General features: G+C 48.7%; 1 protein-coding gene across 5 annotated transcripts in view; it reads right to left on the bottom strand.

Moving 5' to 3' along the window:
• Positions 1 to 8,477, bottom strand: part of SLC25A25 (solute carrier family 25 member 25) — a 22,874-nt gene extending 14,397 nt beyond the window's left edge. For 2 of the 5 annotated variants that reach the window (XM_006154046.3, XM_006154044.3), the window contains exon 1: positions 31 to 298. In XM_006154046.3, coding sequence (XP_006154108.1) covers positions 31 to 189 — 159 coding nt within the window. In that variant the 5' untranslated portion in view covers positions 190 to 298. Of the gene's footprint in view, positions 1 to 30; positions 299 to 8,233 lie in introns of those variants that run through there. The other 3 variants (XM_006154042.3, XM_027774026.1, XM_006154043.3) reach the window with 3 other exon arrangements.
• Positions 8,478 to 14,583: the final 6,106 nt, after the last annotated feature.

The raw sequence follows: 14,583 nt of genomic DNA on the forward strand, positions 1-14,583 counted from the left end.
GGGGGCCCACGTCCCTGTGTCCCCACAGACCTGCTTCCACTGGCGGTAGGTGGAGACCGCCTGCGAGGGGATGAGGACACTGAGCTTGAAGATGGACTTCAGCTCGGCCGGCAGCCCCTTGGACTCAAAGTACTGGAACTCGGTCTGGGCCTCCCCGATGAGCGGCACATACAGGCACAGGCAGAGCATGGTGGCCGGGAGCAAGTTCTGGCGGCGTTGCTGAGAATGGGGACGCCGTCTGTCCCGGGAAACTGGCACAAGATATACCGGGTCTCGCCGTCATTGGCTGCTCAGGCCCTGCCCTTTTACTTAAATGGGAAAAAAAAGAAAAAAAAAAACCAACCCCGCCCACGGTAAGCGCTGCCAGCAGCCAATGAGCACGGGCCGAGGAGAGCGGCATCAGGTTGCTCCCGCAGGAGCCAAAGATCGGATGCCGGGGCTGACGTCACACTCCCTGGGCTTAACTCTTTGGAGACCGGAGGGTGCAGGGCCCGGCCCAAACAAACCTTCACCCCTGGTGCCAACCCCTCCGCGTGAACAAACAGCCAACGGCTTGTTTTCATACAAGGTCTCCAAATGCGTCACAAAACACGACAACTTTCTTGCCTGGTAAATCATTCCCAACGGAAAAATCGGTGGACGCAGGCAGGCACAATGCCTGACCAGGGGCCAGGTTAGCTGTGAGGTCGGAGTCTGCTGGCTCCCAGGGAAGCCGCTGCAGCTGCTGAGGCCTGGGCTGGCATCGGGGCCACAGGTGGCCTTCCAGGCACAGCTGGTCACTGCGCTCTGGTGAGCCCCCAGCCCGACACAGCCCGCTCGCACACAGTGCCCGCTCGAACACGGTGCCTGCTCACACACAGTGCCCGGGCGCCTCTTCCAGGCCACTCTGCAGTGGGAACACTGAGGGACCACCCGGCCCCCTGCGGGCTTCACCTGGGGGTGGCAGAGGAGCCAAGGCGCTGACTCGGTGGGGGCGGGGAGAGGACACTGCAGCCTGGGAAGGGCTCACGTGAAAGCTCAGTAGGGCCGCAGCTTCCTGGCCTAGAACTTCAGTGTTCTTATATGGAAGCCTTTAAAATTTAAGTTCCCTAAAATTACGTGAAGCACAAAACTTGGTTTCAGACATGAGGCCCTGCTGCCAGGATTCAACACCACACAGTCCCTGGCCTTTCTGCGGCGACACAGCTCTCCAGTGACCCTTGCAGGGGAGACTGAGAGAAGGTCTAGGCCCAGAAAGATGGGTCCTCACTGGAGGACGACCCTCTCAGGGCAGGCTGCGTCCTCCGCCTGTCCCTTCCCCAGATCGTGCTGCGGAGGAAGAGACCACGTCACGGAGATGGGAGCGGCTGGGCCTCTCCCCTGCTCCCTCGGCAGTGCTCCTCTTCCTAATATAGACTCCATCCTTCGCCACCCGAGGGATAAAAACGGATCGGGAAAAGCACTCCCTAACTCACCTACGCGCTTTCAGTTGGGAATTTTAAAGAGGATTTTAGAATAGGAAGCTGGTACTTAGGCACATTATAAAACAGACATCACAACATGTTACGTGACATTTTGGCCCTTTTCAAAGAGATCTGATTGAAACCCCAAGGGAGGGAGGTCCTGCCTACTTGAGACAGCGGCTGTGCGGAGACCCCCAGGGGAAGCCACTACCGCCGTGACCAACCAGGAGGTCGGTCACCCTCAACTGAGGCCTCGGGGAGAAAAAGGAAGGCGTTTACGTTACATTAAAAGTTGCCGGACAGGACAGCAGTGAGAGTTGTACTGTCAAAGACAGCGAGTTCCACTGAACTCAGGTTTCTCTCGGAAGGTCAGAGAACTACTGATAATCATCCTCCACGAGAACTGGGAATGGAAGAGGAAGATGAGATTGAAGTTCATCAGGAACAAACAGGCGTCATTTAATGGTTTCGATTTCCATTTTCTTTTCCCTCAATCTTTATTTTTAAAAATAGTTCATTTGTAATGTAGTGTTCAAAGTGGAGCTGAGCACCGGCTCCCCGACCCTGGGTCTTTGTAGTCGGTTGCTTCACTGTGCTGATTTCTGGCCTCGAGCTCTGTCCCCTGCGCAGGCTTTGTCCTCTATTAAAGTCTCACGTGTGAGCAGAAAGGACACCAGCTGCAGTCTGCATTTTCAGGCTCGTGGTGACAAATAAGAGGGCCGATGCGAGAGTTCACAGTGGCTGTCCAATTGGCCCTGAAGTTCAGTGTGATGGCTTCGCTTCTGGGCTAGGACTTCCGGTGGGAGATGGAAGTTTTTCAGATAACTGAACTGTGGAAAAATGACCTTTCCTTAGTTTAAAACTATGTTTAAAATCTGAGGGTCTGGACCAAAAAGAAAAGGAACATCAGATTGGGGTCAAGATGACAGATATGGAGAATGTTATCTAACTCCAAAGATGGCTTCACTGAAGAGAATGCATTTTTCTAAAGAATTATTATTATTTTCAAACTTTATTTATGTTATTTATTTATTTTAATTTGACCAGAAAGAGACAGAGAGAGAGAGAGAGAGAGAGAGAGCGCGCAAATCTTCAGGTCCGGGACTGGAACCAGGGTCAGCCATGTGGGAGGGGTCCAGTGCCCTTAACCACCACACTACCTACTGGCCCTAAAGACAATGCATTTTTAAGATTTAAAAAATCTTGTCAGAAGATCCCAGAAAAGTTTTCATTTCCATTAGCAGTTAATTAAATTATTCATGCAGAAGTGTATACAACAGAACACTGCTCTTTTTTATTTTATTTGTACTTTTTGGCCTGGTATATATATTTTTTCTTTGGAGAGATTTTTGCTATAGGGCACGTGTGCTTGCCAATAAGACAGAGAGAGACAGAGAGAGAGAAAACAAGAAATCACCCCCCAGGGGTCATGGTCACGCCGCAATCCCTTCTCCTCCATTCTCCTCCCAGGATCTTGGGCACGCACGCACATGCGCCCAGCGTGAGTTTAAGCCACCGGGTCCGGGACTAGAACTGCGGTCGACTATGTGGGAGTTCAGCAACATAGCCATTACACTAACTGCTGGTCCCTGGGATATGGGTTTTAAATAGACATCACCAATACCAGCTTCATGAAAATAAACAGTATTTGTAAAAATCACACACACACACAAAAAAAGAGAGAAAGCTCTGATCATGAGTCTATAAAAACAGGTCTTAGGGGGACCAATAAGTGGCATGGTTGTTAAAGTGCTGGACTTCCGCATGGTTGACCATGGTTCAAGTCCTGGATCCAGCGGCTTAAAAAATCACGCTGGGCATGCATGTGTGTGTGTGGGTGCCCAAAGTCCAGAGGGGATAATGGAGAAGGGACTGTGGCGTGGCCATCCCACTGGAGGGGGGGTGACTTCACACTTTCCCTCTCTTTCTCTGCCTCTTCCCGGTGAGCACATGTACCTTAGAACTAAAACCTAAAACAAATCAAAACAGAACAAAAACAGATCTTGCATAATGCCACCAGGGTAGATCCGATGAGCTGGCACTAGATTACCCAGGCAGATTCCTGCTCAGCCACCACCAAATCCGTAACACTCAGCTGTCTCTTAAACCCAATCCGGAACGATCGCCTTTGGAGCTATTTTTACACGCAACTTATCTCCACTGTTGGGGGCCTTGAAGGCAGGAGGCTACTGCCCAGATCTCTGTACCTGCTTTCCCAGAACTGGCCTCCGGCTGCCTTGAGCACAGAAGGTGAGCACTTGTCAAAGCCGTGAATCAGCTCAGCGGGCTTCTGAGACCCCAACAAACACACAGTCAACCTTGTCGAGGACGTGCTTCTCTGAGCACCTGCAAATAAGTTGTCAGGGTATCCTATGCACTTGAACAAGATAATGCATTGTTTTAAAAATTATTATTATCATTATTATTTTATCGGAGAGAGATTTTGGCGATAAGGTGCGTGTACTTGCCGGAGAGACAGAGAGACAGAAAGTGAGAAATCACCCTCTGGGGGGTTAGCCACTCCACAATCCCTTCTCCTCCATTCTCTTGGGATTTTGGGCAGGTGTGCATGCACATGCACACTGTGTGAGTTTTGAGAGTATTTTTTTTTTTTTTGCTATAGGGTGTGTGTGCTCGCCAGACAGACAGAGAGAGACAGAGAGACGTAAAGCGAGGCGAGACTCCCCAGGGGGGATGGCCACACCACAATCCCTTCTCCTCCAGCAATCCCTTCTCCTCCATTCTCCTCTCGGGATCTTGGGCATGTACGCACACGCGCCCGGCGACACTGTGTGAGTTTTAAGCCACTGGGCCCAGGACTCGAAATGTAGTCAACTACGTGGGAGTCCAGCGACATAACCATTATGCCATCTGCAGGTTCCTAAACATTATTTTTAAAAGAAATTCACATTTTATAGTTAAAAGAGTTTAATATTCATTTTGTTGATAACTATAGTTCTTCCGATATAAAATAGCAAGTTTTTTTTTTTTTTTTTTTTAAATTTGTTGCAGGGCACATATGCTCACTGGAGAGACACAGAGAGGGAGAGAGGGAAAGTGAGATGGCAACACCACAATGCCTCTCCCATTCTCCTGTCAACACTTTGGGGACACACATATGCACACGTGCCTGGTGTTTCTTTCAAGCTGCCGGGTCCAGGATTCAAACCATGTAGTCGGCCATGTGGGATCCAACTGCCTCAATCACCCCTCCACTGGCTGGCCCAAAATAGCAAGTATTCTGACTGAAAAAATAAATTGTCCAATTGAAGAGACTTTCTTTCTAATATTTTTCAAATAATTCTAGTAAACATAATGGTATCATTGAGTTTTAACGTATTTGTGAAATGAATCTGAGAAGAGATTTGAAACAATATCAAATAAAAGCGAACCCCACATTCTATATTGCGGAGAAGTGACTAAAGTAGTATTAAATAAAAGCAACGATTTTCTAGGGGGAAAAGGCCAAGGACTCCCTCTGGTCACAGCCGAGCTCATTCCTTTACGCGCACCTTCTCGGGGTCAGGACGTCTCGGGGTCAGGACACGGTCTCCGAGGTGCGCTGCGTGTGCTCTAGAAGACGACGCTTCACCACGCTATCCCAACAAGAGTTCTACTTTGCTGCGGCGCCCCACAAAATGGTTTGACTGGATAAGCGTAAACTAGTGTTTATCTAAGCCACCCATCCACAGATAATTCAGAACTCCATTTTCACAGACCCTGGGCATTCTTCCTGAATGAGCCGATCTCTAGGCACAGAGTCCAAGGCAAGCACCTGATCCCTGGAATTGCAGGTGGTGGGGCCAGAGGGGCTCTGGGATCATCTCTTTAATCCCTGGGTCGACGAGCAGGCCCAGAGCGATGACCTGATTCTCCCAAGTCCCTAATCTTGTCATGAGCAGCAGGGCTGGGCCTCACATCCTGGGCCAGGGCCTTGTTACAACATCCACTCAGAACAGCGCCCCAAATGACACTGCCCGGTTTTAGAATTTGGTTCTCAAAAACACCTATGAGCCGAACACTGAGAATTACAGAACACAATACCTTACCTGGGCAGGGGGCAGGTGTGTGGGGAAAGGTGTAACTTGAGCAAGCCTAGCCTTAGTTCAAGCAAAACCTGTCTCCGAGCCCCTTCTGGACAGGTACATGAGAAGCGCCCGGGGAGAACGAAAGCCCGCCTCGGGGTCATTCCTGACGTCTCACTCGGCTCTCATCTCCAAGGTGCCGGCGTCAAGGCAGCGGAGCCCACGGTTCCCTGCCCTCTGTACTTATCCCACTTGCGTGACCCAGATCTGTTCCCGTTTCCGCTCCTCTGATGCCCACTCCTGCGACCCTACTCAGGAGCAATGGTGACATCCCCAGGCCCCTTAGACTGGAGTGGCATCGGATTTCACCTACTCTGTCAAGTAGCAGCTCCTGTCTGCGCATCCTCTCACCTGCAAATGTGCCAATGACACCACACGTTTTCCTGGTCCTACTACTCTGCCACGGGCCAAAAAATCCAGGTGCCACTCCCACCCCGGCCGGAATACCATGAGTAAGAGCGGGCAGGTACAACGCCTTTGGGAGTGGAGCATGAGGTCAGGAAGTATCACCCCCTCCGTGGCCATGACTCATAGTCCCAGTCAGAGATCTCAGGATGTGAAGGAGCCTCCCCAGCTTCCGGCAGTTCAAGCCCCACCCACACTCAGACCTCATTTGCTGCTGTGGCGGCAGAGTCATTTGACATCGGGGTTGCCATGACAGCCCAGCATAGCTGGTTTCCAATGAAACCTGCCTACCCTTGGCAATCACACACACAAGGAGCAGAATTCTCTGGGCTTCTGAGAAGACGGCCCCTAGGGATCTGAAAGCTCGAATGCCCTGAGGGTACCTCCCACTGCAGAGTAATGGCTTTCTTCTCCAACTGCAGGTTAACTGTAAGACAAAGATAAAGGGGAAGACCGGAACAGTCCAGAATAAAAGCTCACAGGAACCTGGGTCACTGGCAGATATAGACACAGAGGAAGTAAGAGCGGAACAGAATAGGGCTTCTGGGATGCCAAGAAGCCTGAGAACCGAAGTGAAGTGTTTCCAAAACATTCTGGAGGCCTCTTCCTGAGAAAAGGGGCAAGGCCAGGCCTGACATCCCCGTGATCGTAAGCCCCAGACGCGGTTGGGCATGCACGGGAGGACGGCCCTGCGTAAACTGTTCCAAATTCTTGCTTTATATCGCTCTTGCGGGGTCTACGCTGCTCAGATGTGCTTCTTGTCTTTCTTCAAACCAAACTAACCTAGTTCCCACTCTCTTGGGCAACAGAGTCAGTACGAGGTGTGGGGCTCTGGACTCTGCAGGCTGGGCACTGAGCTGTTTAGAACAGAAAGTCCAACTGTGAGGCCACCCCTGCGGGACAGCTGGCCAGGGTGCTGGCCTGAGGCTGGGATAATGGAACAGTTAGTTATTAAATACAAAAATAGGTGATTTTAAAAGGCAGTCGGCTAATTCGGGCAAAAGGTAAGTAGGTCTGTAGACAGAAGTTCCTTGCAAAAAGCTAGCACCCCTGCCATTTCCAATCTTGTCTAGAATGATCAAAAGGTAGACCCGACCCCTCTCACAGCGCGGTAAGCACGCACATCGGGCACGACACAGACCCTGAGAGTCCGCCACCTGGGGAGAGCCCATCACAGACCAAGCTCTGCTCAATACCACTGACCGACAGCGAAAGGTGTCCCATCAAAAGTCCCTCCCGATTATTAGCAAAGGCCAAGAGAACATTTCTCCTTTCAATTGCTAATTCAATCCCACAAACATTTCTGCAGGACCTACACGTGCCAAACACAGACGGGCAGGATCTCCTCCCCTTCTGCTTTTTATCCTGAGAAAGGAGAAGATTCAAAATAGCCACAGCTCAGGAGGTGGACAAGGTCACTCCTACTGCAGGCAGAAGAAACTGCAACCAAATGCCGATTTCCTTTCTAGCCCTGGGAACTCAATTAGTCTCATTACAAACCTTCTTACGGGAAAGTAAGGTAACCCAGGGCAAAGTTCCAGACGGCTCTGGATTTAAATCGCAGCTCAACTTCTTACTCTTTAAAGCCTGACCACATTGTTTAACCTCTGTGCACCTCAGTTTCCTCATCCGCTCATCTTGGCTGTTGTGAGGACCAGATGCGACACACATGGTCAGGACTCGGGAAAGGGGCAGAGGCCCTGGCACTCGGGAGACCCTCAGTGGCTCTGGTCATCAAGAAGAGCACCAGCTACGCTCCTCGCACCTCTAGCCTCCTCAGATCCAGGCCCAGCCCGTCCCCCAGACTCAAAGTCAAGGCAGGTCTTCTGCCTGTCCGAGGCGAGGGGAGTGTGACCTTCAGGATGCCCCAAGACCGGCCTTCTCCAGCTCCAGGCAGGTGGGTCAGCTTTCAAGGAACCTCTCTTGCCCTCTGGCCGGGCCCTCCCTGCATCATTCAGATAAACTAGGACGCACTTTATAATAGTTTGTCCCTTACTTTCAAAAGACTTTCAACAGCCAAACTGACATATCCTAAAGCAAATCTATTGAACTCAACCTCCCTTCCCTGAACGGCCACAGCAGCATGGTCCCAGCGAGGCAAGAGTTCACAGTGACTGCGGAAAGGTCCGAGACTGAAACTGAGGATGTCTTCACCGCCGACCACTTTCTCCCTGACCCCATTTCCGGGTGGGTTGTTTTGTTATTAAGTCCTCCCTCCCTCCCCATCACTAGTGTTTTTTTCCAGGAAAACGACCCCAGACCAGCCCCTAAACTAGGAAGTCCTCTTGAGGATGCCGTTACCTTAGGAAACTGCTCTGCAGGTCCGACCACCAGCAAAATGGTGGGTCTCTTTTCCGTGGCCTCAGCCCTTCCATCCTGCTTCCCCAGAAAGCTTGACATCTGGTCTCCCCGCGCAGGAGCTTGGGTGCCTCTGACTTCATGATCATCCCCCTCTCTGGAGCCTTGGCACCCAGCCCTAGGGAAAAAGCTAGACAGAAAATGCCACAGCAGCTGCAACATCTCGGCTTCCTCCAGACGCTGCCGGTGGTGACTGCTCACTTTGGAGGGCTGTGACCACAATACCGAGCGTCTCTGGCTACACAGTCGCTTGGAAGACTAGCCCGGGGAATTCTCAGGCTGGAAGCTCCGCATGCAGGGGCCGTTCCCTGCTCTCTCAAATCTGCTGGCACTGCTGGCGTGCCTGGCCTGAGAAGTAGCTCGCGCTAACACAGCCCTGCCGGCTGCTGGCAAGGAGGAGCGAGCAGCTGGGGCGTCTTCAATAAAAACTCACTTCTGCAGGTGGATGGTTTCAAAGGTTTCGCTTTCAAAAAAAAAAAAGGAAAGAAAGAAAGAAAAGAAAAAGCAATAGCCAAACAGAGCTCTCACGGAGGCAAAGGCAACTTCGAGCTCCCAGTCATTCAGCTGTCCTCGCTCATCACCCAAGCCGAGGACCCGAGCATCCAGTCTGCATTCTCACTGCAGCAGGGCCCGGCCAATCACCTCTGCCGACACTACCAAGTTCATTATCCCAACCAGCACCAGCCCTCCAATCACAGGCGGCCGATTTCCTGCATGCAGCCCGGCAATTCTGCAGGGAGGTGCACACACAAGCTCCAGATGAGGCTCCAGTCTCGGGATCCAGCTGGCTCGGTGGCAGGGGCAATTCCACTCTCCACCTGGGCTGTTTCTGGGTGGCATTCACCATCAAGTTCAACACCACAGCCACACTCCCACAGAGTATTCTAGCAACACTTGTCTCTGTTCCACTCAACAGTCTGCCCTGGCCTACGGGTAACCGAGAGCACACTGAATCCCAGCCCCATCTGCCGTCTTCCCTTAGACTGCGCTGCTTAGGCAAGGACCGCAGCACAGGATGCAGATAAGTCTGAAGACTGAACTGAGTAAATGACCACAAATAAAGATCTTTGGTTGGGTCAGCTGGTGGCATGATGGTTAAAGTGGTTGGGTCTCACATGGTTGACTGTGTGGTTTGAGTCCTGGATCAGGCAACTTGAGAAACACATAGGGCATGTATACATGCATTACCAAGTCTGGAAAAGAGGGAGAAATGGAGAAGGGATTGTGGTGTAATCATTCCCCATGAGCGGTGCTTTCTCCCTTTCTTTTCCCGCTCTCTCCAGGGAGCGTACAGGCCCTCTGGCAAAATTAAAAATAAACAAACAAACACTTCGGTCATTTGTTTCTTATTTACCAGCAGGCAAATGGAGTGACCAACTACTACCATCCTTTACAAAGGTGACTTGTGTTCATAACCATTATTTTATTTTATTTATTTTACTTTTTTGGAGAGGTTTTTGCTATAGGGTATGTGTGCTTGCCAGAAAGACACAGAGAGACAGAGACAGAAAGCAAGAATTCTCCCCCCAGGGGGAGTGGCCACACTGCAATCCCTTCTCCTCCCTTCTCCTCTCAGGATCTTGGGCATGCACGCACATGCACCCAGTGTGAGTTTAAGCCACCGGGTCTGGGTCTCAAATCACAGTCAATTACGTGGGAGTCCAGCGACATAGCCAGTATGCCAACCGCCGGTCCCAATAACCATTATTTTAAAAATATTGAGCCAGTTCTGTGGCCTGATGGTTCAGGTTGCCAGCTACGACAGGGCCGATGGCGTGGTTGGAGCCCCAGACCTAGCAGCTTGAGGATGTGCTGGGTACTGACCGCTCCCCATGGGGTGCTTTCTCCTGACAGAGCCCCAGTTGCCTGTTCACTAAAAACAACCTGGGCTTGAAGCAGTTTTATGAGCTGGCTCTTTGGAGCCAGACCCTCACCTGGCTCCTGCCTATCACCAACAAGCTGTGTGATCTTGGTCAAGTTACCTTAACTCAGAGCTTCCATATCCAACATGCAAAGTGTGACAGTCAGCAGAAGCACTTTTGTTAACTTCATGGAGTTGGTTAACGACTAAATTAGTTACTACATAAAACCTACCCTCTCTGCTCAGCTCACTGGAACACTTAACTCTGCTTTATGCGGTGAAGTGTTCACCAGTTCTACCATCACAGAGCCCATGAAGAACTTTACACTACATTGTTCTAAGTCTGTTCTCTGACCACAGGGAGGTCCAGGGAGAGTCCTCAGAAGGTCTTGCCTTGGTAATGAAGAAAGTGCCCAAGACACAACGTTGTTCTTGCTCCTTCTAACAAAGCAGGCCCTGCAAGGGTCAAACTGTTTCCAAATAATGATGCTTCAGAATAAAGCTCAAGAATATTTATCAGAATAAAAAAATACCCAGTTGGGGGACCAGTGGATGGCGTAACGGTTACGTTGCTGGACTCCCATTAGTTGATCCTGTTTCAAGTCCCGGGCCCAGTGGATTAAACGCACACTGGGTGCTTGTGCATGCATGCCCAAAATCCCAAGAGAAGAATGAAGAGGGGACTGTGGCATGGCCATACCCCCAGGGGGTGATTTCTCACTTTCTGTCTGTCTCTCTCTGTTTTTCTGGTGAGCACACGTGCCCTAAAGCAAAAATCTCTATATATATAAAAAAAAGAAAAATTACTCAGCACCCAACAAGGTAAAATTCACTAAAAAGTGAACAGGAATACAAAGAAGCAAGAAAATATGACCCAAAATGAAGATAAAAGTCCATCAGCTGAGAAGGACCCAGGGATGACATGTGTGATAGACTTACTACACAGGACACTCGAACTTACGCTAATTGTACTCCATGTGCACAAGAAGCTAAAGGAAACACCAAGCATATCCATTAATGACACTGCAGACATAGGGACCAGCCAGATGATATAATGGTTATGTCGCTAGACTCCCATGTAGTCAACTGTGGTTTGAGTCCTGGACCTGGTGGCTTAAAACTCATGCCAGGCATGTGTACATGCATGGCCAAGATCCTGAAAGGAGAATGGAGGGGAAAGGACTGTGGCATGGCCAACTCTCCTGGGGTGTGATTTCTCTCTCTTTAGTAAGCACATGTGCCCTCTAGCAAAAATTCTCTCTAAAGTAATAATAATAATAATAAGAAGAAGAAGACACTGGAGACATAAAAAGTCCCAACTCTACTCTTGATGGAAACTATAAGGTCTGAGATGAAAAATACATGGGATGGTTTTAAAACAGATTGGGCACTGCAGAAGACAATGAATTAGAAGACTTAGCAATTTAAATTTCCAAAACTAAAGAAGAAAAGGTATCAGTGAGCTGTGAGACAGCCTCGAATAGGCTAGTATACCCATAACCAGAGCCCATGAAACTAGGAGTAAAGAAATATTTAAAGAAATTATGGGGTCTTGTCCCATAGCGCAGTTCAATCCTAGGCATACAGAGCCCAAGCCTACCTGTCCAACTATGGTTTGAATGCTGGTGCCGGAGGCTTGAGGAACATGCAGGGTGTGTGTGTGTGTGTGTGTGCATGCGCGCGTGCATGTGCATGCACACGCACACCCAATTCCTGATGGGATGGAGAAATGGAGGGAAAGGGATGTGGCATGGCCATGCTCCATTGAGGGTGTTTTCTCTCTCTCTCTCTCTCTGGCAATAAAAACAAACAAAAACCTTGGGCCAGCAGGTGGTGTAATGGTTAAGACATGGAACTCCCATATGGCCGACTACAGTAGAGTCCCGGACCCTGAGGCTTGAAACTCATGCTGAACGCATGCGCATGCATGCCCCAAATCCTGAGAGAACAGAGAAGGGATTGTAATGTGGCCATCCCTTCAGGGAGTGATTTCTTGCCTTTTGTCTCTCTGGTGAGCACAGGTATCCTATAGTAAAAATCTCTCAAAACAAAAACAAACATTGAAAAAATAATGGCCAAATAGTTGTCAAAATGTATTGCAAACGACAGATCCATATACGCAAAATGTTCAACAAGCCCCAAACACAAGAAACGTTAACAACAAATGAACTTGGCACATCACGACTACATTTCTTAAATCGGGTGATGAAGAGGAGAAGTCAGCATTCCATACAGAGGAGCCAAGGTGAGAATGTCAGCCCAGAACGCTCCGCTCAGACAGACTTTTTCAGATGCACAAAAGCTGAAAAAACTTATCACCAGTAGATCAGCTGTACATTACAAGGGATGTTAAAGGACGTCCAAGAGGTGAAAGGAAACGACACCAGATACAAATCTGGACCTACCTAAAGGAATAAAGAACACTGGAAGTGGTAACTATGTGAGTAAATATAAAGGACTATTTTCTTATTATTTAAATATCTTTAAAAGATAACTGTTAAAAGCAAAAATAAAACAAGGTACTGTGAGTTTATAACAGATGGAGAAGCAAAACAAATGGGAACCTTAGCACAAAGGGTGGGAAGAGAGAAATGAAATACACTGTTTAGTAAGATTCTTCTTTTGGGCGAGGGAGCCCTGGTCCATGGCCTGGTGGTTAAGGGGGCTGGCTCCCACATAGCCCACTGTGAGGTTCAAGTCCTGGACCCAGCGGCTCAAAGACTAGGTTGGATGTGTGTGCATATATGTCCCAAATCTCCAAAGGAGGGAGAAGGGGAGGGAAGGGATTGTGGCCTGACCATTCCCCACTGAGGAGTGCTTGCTCCCTCTGTCTCTCTCTGACCAGTGCATGTGTACACTGGCAAATAAGTCAGTCAAAAAATATCCCATTTAAAAGGTAGACACAGTCAGACTGGATAAAAACAGCAAGATTCTGCTAAATGTTACATAGAAGAAACACTTTAAATTCAACAGCATTCATAGGTTCAAAGTGAAAGAACGGAAGATACACCATAGTCACACTAATCAAAAGAAAACTGGAATGGGTATATATTTTGTTTTGGTTTGGTTTTGGAGAGGTTTTTGCTATAGGTGCATGCGCTCGCCAGACAGAGACAAAGCGAGAAATCACCCTCCGGGGGGATGGCCACACTGCAATCCCTTTTCCTCCATTCTCGGGATCTTGGGCATGCACACACACACGCCCAGCATGAGTGTAAGCCATTGGGTCCAAGACTCGAACCATGGTCAACTACATGGGAGTCCAGCGACATAACTATTACACCAACTGCTGGTCTCCAGGAATGGGAATATTAATAAAAGACAAAGTAGATTTGAGGGAGAAAGGGTCATTTCACAATTCATCAAGAGGATATAATAATCCTAAATGTTTTTGAATCTAATTGCACAACATCAAAACGCATGAAGCAAAAACTGCAAGGAAAAGTCCAAGTCCACGATTACAGTCAGAGATTTAACAGCCCTCTTTCAATAACTGATAACACGAGTAGACAGAAAATTGGTTAAGTATATGGAAGACTTGGGTAACACCAATTTAACCTAACAGCCACGAGGAACACATATGCTTTTTTTTTTTTTTTAATTATTTACGGGGTTAGCAGGTGGCATGGTGATTAAGGCGCTGGACATTCCCACATGGCCAACCACAGTTTAAGTCCTGGACCTGATGGCTTGCTTTTTCACTTTCCTTCTAGCTCCCTCTGTCTCTGGTCAAATTAAAATAAATGAATGAATAAAATAAAATTAATTTAAAAATTATTTACGTAATTTTATTTATTATTATTGTTATTATTATTTTTTAATTTGCTATAGGGCCTGTGTGCTCATGAGAGAGAAAGCAAGAAAGCAAGCTACCAGGTCTGGGATTTGAACCGTAGTAGACTATGTGGGAGTCCAATGCCTTAACACCATACTACCATTCTTTTCATGTGCACTCAGAGTACACTGTGGCTCAGGACCAGCAGTTAGCGTAATGGCTATGTCGCTGGACTCCCATGTAGTCGACCGCAGTTCACGTCCCAGACCGGGTGGCTTAAACTCACGCTGGGCACATGTGCGTGTGTGCCCAAGATCCCAAGAGGAGAATGGAGAAGAAGGGATTGCGGTGTGGCCATCCCCCCAGGGGGTGATTTCTCGCTTTCTATCTCTCTCTGTCTCTCTCTGCCTGTCTGGTGAGCGCACACGCCCTATAGCAAAAACCTCTCCAAAAAAAAAAAAAAGAATACACTGTGGCTCATCAAACATGTCTCAATAAATTCCAAAGGATTAGCTTGAAGTATGTTCTTTGGCCACAGTAGAATTAAACTAGAAATCAGTGAGAACATGGTATCTGAGAAAATGCCTATTTTGAAATGAAATAATGCAATTCCAAATAATCCACAAGAAATAAAAGAAATCACACGGGACATTAGAA

The sequence above is a fragment of the Tupaia chinensis genome, unplaced genomic scaffold, assembly GCF_000334495.1.
Source record: "Tupaia chinensis unplaced genomic scaffold, TupChi_1.0 Scaffold000394_1, whole genome shotgun sequence".
NCBI lineage: Eukaryota > Metazoa > Chordata > Mammalia > Scandentia > Tupaiidae > Tupaia > Tupaia belangeri.